This window comes from Macaca fascicularis, chromosome 10 (assembly GCF_037993035.2).
Source record: "Macaca fascicularis isolate 582-1 chromosome 10, T2T-MFA8v1.1".
Lineage (NCBI taxonomy): Eukaryota > Metazoa > Chordata > Mammalia > Primates > Cercopithecidae > Macaca > Macaca fascicularis.
In genome coordinates, this window is record NC_088384.1 from 21,874,203 (window position 1) to 21,880,202 (window position 6,000).

Below are 6,000 nucleotides of genomic sequence, written 5' to 3' on the forward strand. Positions count from 1 at the left end.
AAGGGCAGTTACCAGCACCCTGCCCAGGATGGCAATTCTTAAAATCAGAGAGGAGTTAGAGCCCAAGGGCCCTGGGAGGTCATCTGGATCAGTAGGTTAGAAAATTCTACTTTTTAGCAGCTAAACTTTTTATTTGAATGAAATCTTAACTGGAACCTCAACATATAGAATAGATAAAAGCGGTACTACTCAGGTGACGGGGCAGCAAGCTGGGATCATGCCCCACACCAGGGTGACAAATTCAGATGTTTCTGGGGCTGGGTCACCAACAGCAATGAGTAGCGGGGCCTGGTGGGGACTGCGCTGAGCAGCGGGAAGCACATGCCCTGCCTCAGGGGCTCCTCGGTGGAAGCACAGACTCAGGGTTTCCACAGATCTCTCTGCTTCTCAGGCAAGGGGTCAGCCCAGATTTTTATGTAAAACCTACCAGTTTTGTGTGTGTGTGTGTTTTGTTGTTGTTGTTTTGGAGATGGAGTCCCACTTCTGTCCTCCAGGCAGGAGTGCAATGGCGCGATCTTGGCTCACTGCAACCTCCGCCTCCCAGATTCAAGTGATTCTCCTGCTTCAGGCTCCCAAGGAGCTGGGATTACAGGAGCTCGCCACCACACCTGGCTAATTTTTTGTATTTTCAATAGAGATGGGATTTCATCATGTTGGCCAAGCTGGTCTCCAACTCCTGACCTCAGGTGATCCACCCGCCTCGGCCTCCCAAAGTGCTGGGATTACAGGCGTGAGCCACCGTGCCCAGCCTTCTTGTTGTTTGTAGAGACAGAGTCTTGCTTTGTCACCCACGCTGGGGTGCAGTGGTATAGTCATGGCTCATTACAGCCTCAAACTTCCAGGCCCAGGCAATCCTCCCACCTCAGCTTCCCAAGTAGCTGGGATTATGGGCTCACACTACCACGCCTGGCTAGTTTTTATATGTTTTTGTAGAGATGGGATCTCCTAGTGTTGCCCAGGCTGGTCTCAAACTCCTGGACTCAAGTGATCTTCCCACCTAGACCTCCCAAAGTGCTGGGATTACAGATGTAAACTACAGTGCCTGGCCTTTTTTTTTTTTTCCTTTTTAAAGCTACTGGCCACCAAAGCCTGTCTGTGGTTCCTAGGTCCCGGTTTTTCCTTGCACTATTGGCACAGAAGGCTGTCCTTGAGAGTGGGCACTCTCACACATGCTGCTGGTGGTGCTAGAGTGAGGCCTAGGCCTGCAGCTCCCAGGACCACTCAGCTCCCAGGGGTGGCTCCCACAGCCTTCAGGGCCCTTCATGGCCTCTCATAGTGGCCATCCTGGCCTCCCCGACACTCCCATTTGTCATTGTTTTGCCATAACTATGGTCTATCCACTCTACCAGCCTATCCAGGAAGCCTCAGTCCCTTCAGCTGCCACCTGCTCAGGGAAGAGGTGGGGCAGGGGGCTCCTAATGGAAACCTCAGACCACAGTAATCCCGCTCCATTCCTGGGCATTGCTCTGCCAGGCTGCAGCTTCCCCCCACACATGACATGGAGGCATCGACAAGATTCACTTGAGCAGGGCCTCACTGCCGCTTAGGAAAATGCGGCAGCTCCTGACTCCAGATTTGGTCTCGTCTCCCTTCCACAGCCTGACCATTTCGTGCAGGACCCTGCAGTGCTGAGAGAGAAAGCAGAAGCCAGGCGCATGGCCTTTCTCGCCAAGAAGGGGTGAGCATTCAAGGGGCTGCTTCTAGGGGGACCCCTCCCAGCATCTGGGGAGGGCCCAACCAGCCACCCAGGAAACCCACACGTACACCCTAAGTGCTCCATGTGTATTTAGTTCTCACGACAACCCTGTGAAGTAGCTACCATTATCACTATCCTCATTTGACAGATGAAAAAACTCAGGCCCAGAGACGTTAGGTAACCAGCCAGAGGTCACACAGCTAGTACGTGACGGAGCAAAGATGGAGCCCAGATGGCTCAGCTCCAGGGTCCCCACTCATAACCATTATTTGGTGAACACAGGAGGGGATTTATCACCCAGTGCGTCCAGGGCTAGCTGATGTCAGGCAGAGTGTAAATGTGAGAGAGCTCAGACAGACACACATCCTTTCCGGCTGATAGAGGTATGGAAGTGAGGAGCACTTGAGCTGGGCCCCTAAGGGTGAAAAGGGCTCAGAAGAGTTTGTCATATGAGGGCAGAAAAGAAAGCAGGCATGGTCAGGAGAGGGATCTTTGAGGGGAACTGAGATCAGTACCCAGAGACTCCTCATCCAGGCCCCGCATCTTCCCAGTGAGGAAATATTCAGAGGGGCCAAGGATCTGCCTCCACCTAAGGCCAAGCCAGGAGTAAAAGCCCACTCCCCGATCGTGGCCCTAGGCTTCATGCAGCACTGTCTACTGGGTGCAGGAGGCCTGGCCACAGGGAAGGCATCTGGATTTCATTTTGAGGGCAGTGGGGAGCCACACAAGGTTGTTGAGCAGGGAGCAGAGCAACCCTGACTTCTCATCCATCCCAACCCCAAGTGCAGAGCTCTGGCAAATCCCGGTGGTCTAGATGGTCTGAAAGGGCCCTAGGTCGCATCTGTGAGTGCTCTTGGTCTTTGGAGGCTGCCAAGCAAAGCCCTAGGGTGGAGAACAGGAGTAATGTCTCAGCTGCAGCATGTGGCCCCAGACGGAGAAAGGAGGAGACCCCCCCCAAAGCCCGCCCCGTCTCCTGTACGCTGTGTCAGCCCTCTAGCTGTGCCTCCGCTACACATAGCGATGGGGGCACCTGGAAGCAAGGCTGAGAGAAAACACCAGGCTCGGGGCTGGTCAGAGCCCCAGGGCCCTGCCCCTGCCGGGTTCCATCTCTCCTTCCATCTGAAGTTGGGACATGGGTGACCCAGCCCAGTCTGTGTGTCCTTTCCCAGTGAACACCAAGGCAGGCTGTGCGCTCTCCCTGCCAGAGTCTCTTCCGGCTGACAGATTCTCGTGGGATGGGTTGTGTCTCCCTCAGGTACCGGCATGACAGCTCAACAGCAGTGGCCGGCAGCCCCCGGGGCCATGGGCAGAGCCGCGAGACAACCCAGGAACGCAGGAAGAAGGAAGCCAACAAGGCAACAAGAGCCAACCACAACCGGAGAACGATGGCTGACCGCAAGAGGAGCAAAGGCATGATCCCATCCTGAGGCCTGGTGCAGGGCCAGCGGGGAGGCAGCGGCACCAGATTCACCAGGCTGCGCTCCCATCACCTGGGGCCTCCTCACCAGGGTCCCCAAGTTCAACTCGACCCCTCAACAGCCTCAGCTTTGCAGCCCCTGAGAAGGCCGCCTCTCATCTACCAGCCAGCCATGAGCGCCTTCCTGCAGAACACACAGTGCCTTATGCCACAGCCGAAGAATCCATGGGGCCGGCAAGCAGGCACCTTCCCCCAGCTGTGCTGGTGGGAAAGGGACGGGCATGGAGTCCCAAGGCAAGCGCCGCAAACCTCGGGCCACAAGACACCACTTCCCCTTTACCCTGGACAGCAGGAAACCTGTATATTCAAAAACAGAAAAAGGCCTGCTAATAAAATTTTTGACCCTTTCAAACAAAGATCCGTGTATGCCCATGACCCACATTCCCTGTGTCTCATTCTTCAGGGACGGCCACCAGTTGGAGGGCAGGATGGTCAGTCAGAATGGTCAGGTGCTGTCTCCATCAGCCTCTCTTGCTTACGGCCCCTGTAACTCCCCTAATGCTCTGTGACCCCAGACTGTCACCCCCTTCTCTGAGCCTCCAGTCCTTGCTAGTGGAATGAAGGGCTGGGTGGGGGGAGCCCCTGTGGTCCATTTTCTCATTCAGTTATGACAGCTCCACCGTAGGAGGTAGGGACCATTTTCAGCCCCATAGTGCAGGTGAGGAAAATGAGGCACCAAGGGCTGAAGGCACCTGCCCCGGCCACAGCTAGAAAGTGGCAGAACAGGAATTGGACCCTGGCCTTTATAGGGCTATAGACCCTGTAGGTGGTGTCATCTCCATCTCACAACGGGCGCGAGGACATTCAGCCAGTGGCAGAGGCAGCACCCAAACTCAGCACCTCGTGGTTGCATCTGCACTGTAATAAATCCCCCCAAATCGAGAGTTCACACAGAAACCTGAAGAAACAAGTGAGAATGTCACTGCCCAGCCCTGTCGAAGTGAGTGGGACTTGGTTCCTCAAAGCCCCTTCCCAGGCAGGGCCAACCAGTTCCTAGCGTGGCAGCAGCTGCCAGGCCACCATGCATGTTGTCAGTGGCGAGTCAACAGTGGGGCATTGACTGGGCTGACCCTAGCCCAGCCCAGCCTGGAGCCCCATCCTGTCAGCGGAAGCCAGGGCCCATGCCTGGCTGGACCTTGACAAATCACCCTGGATGCTGGTGCAATTTATTTGCACGTGCTTAGGATGAGAGTCTGAAGCAGAGGCAGACAGGCACTTGATGGATTGGTTTTGTTAGGTCAGCCCACACAAGTGAAAATCAATAGCAATCCCTCTGCCTTGCCAGCTCTCTTGGTCTATTTGAGATGCAGAGCAGATACGGGGATGGTGTCCTCCCCCTGAGCTGCTGAATTAGCTGAGATCAGGCCCAGGGTCAGCCGTCCTGATGGGCAGCAGGAAGACTCTGTTTCCTCCTGGAGGCATTTGCCAGGGACCTCCCTGAACTCCTCAGGTCCAGTGCTTGTCCCTGGAGCAAGGCGAGGTGAGTTGGGAGTTCCCAGGATTTACTGGTCTTACCCGTTCCTGTTCACACGGCCCCTCTCACCTTCTCTTAGTCTCTATACCTCCCACCCACCTAGACTGGTGTTCAGGCCTCATGTGAAAATCCTGGTTTAAAGGATTTGAGGAGGAGGCAGTTTTTCAAATTTTTCAGAATATAGTGCCAGGTCAAACTTCATCTCCCTTGAGGAACTACTACTATCTCATTTCAGATCTCGAAAGCACTCTTTCAGGGGTGCTTTGAGAACAGCTCAGGGGCTATCCAGAATGGTGTTCCTACACCTACCGCCTCGCCTCTCAGGGCCTCAGTTTTCCCATCTGTACAGTGATCCAGTTGGACTGGATGAAATATTTCCACTTGGTGCCAATTAAATCCTCTGAAGAGATCCCAAGGTTTAATTAACATTGGCAGCTGCTCCAGCCTGTGCAACAGAGTGAGACCCGATCCCTACAGAAAATAATAAGGTGGGTATGGTGGTGCACACCTGTAGTCCCAGCTACTCAGGAGGCTGAGGCTGGAGGATCACTTGAGCCCAGGAGTTGGAGGCTGCAGTGAGCTATAATCATGCCACTGCACTCCAGCCTGGGCAACGAATGAGACTTTTTTTTTTTTTTGAGACGGAGTCTTGCTCTGTCACCCAGGCTGGAGTGCAGTGGCACGATCTCAGCTCACTACAACCTCCGCTTCCCGGGTTCCAGCAATGCTGCTGCCTCAGCCACCTGAGTAGCTGGGATTACAGGCACATGCCACCATGCCCGGCTAATTTTTGTATTTGTAGTAGAGATGGGGTTTCACCATGTTGGCCAGGCTTGTTGGCCAGGCTGGTCTCGAACTCCTGACCTCATGATATGCCCACCTCGGCCTCCCAAAGTGCTGTGATTAAAAGCGTGAGCCACTGCACCCAGCCAGAGACCTTGTCTCTTAAAAAGAAAAAAAAAAAAATTGCAGCTGCTGAAGTGTTAGAAGCAAAGTGGGGTTAGAAATGCCTGCTGGGTCACTGCATCCCACCTCCCCACTGCTGCTTCTACACAGTTATTTTCTAAGTGCCTTCTCTAGGCCCTGGCAAAGAGCACGACTACCACATTTGCCGGCAAGCTTTGAAGACCTTGTGTCTCCAAGAGGACTTAAGACTCCAGTGTCTTTGTTCCTAGTCCGTGGGTGGCAATGTCGTGGGCATGTGTGTTTGAACAGTGCTTCTGTGCCTCTGTGAGGTGGTGGGGCAGAGCCTGTCCTTGTTTACTAAAAGGGACCTGAGAGTCCCCACAGGGGTGGGAGGACAGGTTAGGCTTAAAGAGCCAGGTGCAGTCTGGAAGAAGAAAGGATTGGTGA

The 6,000-nt window shown here is 54.4% G+C and overlaps 1 protein-coding gene across 34 annotated transcripts in view; it reads left to right on the plus strand.

Annotated features, from left to right (window-relative positions):
- The window catches only part of ASCC2 (activating signal cointegrator 1 complex subunit 2), a 51,468-nt gene extending 47,939 nt beyond the window's left edge, over positions 1-3,529 (plus strand). For all 34 annotated transcript variants that reach the window (XR_012418862.1, XR_012418863.1, XR_012418857.1 and 31 more), the window contains 2 exons: positions 1,599-1,678; positions 2,952-3,529. Coding sequence is in view for 18 of the 34 variants with exons in the window: in XM_065522296.1 (XP_065378368.1) it covers positions 1,599-1,678; positions 2,952-3,123 (252 nt within the window). In the remaining 16 variants the exon portion in view is untranslated. The remainder of the gene's footprint in view (positions 1-1,598; positions 1,679-2,951) is intronic.
- Positions 3,530-6,000: the final 2,471 nt, after the last annotated feature.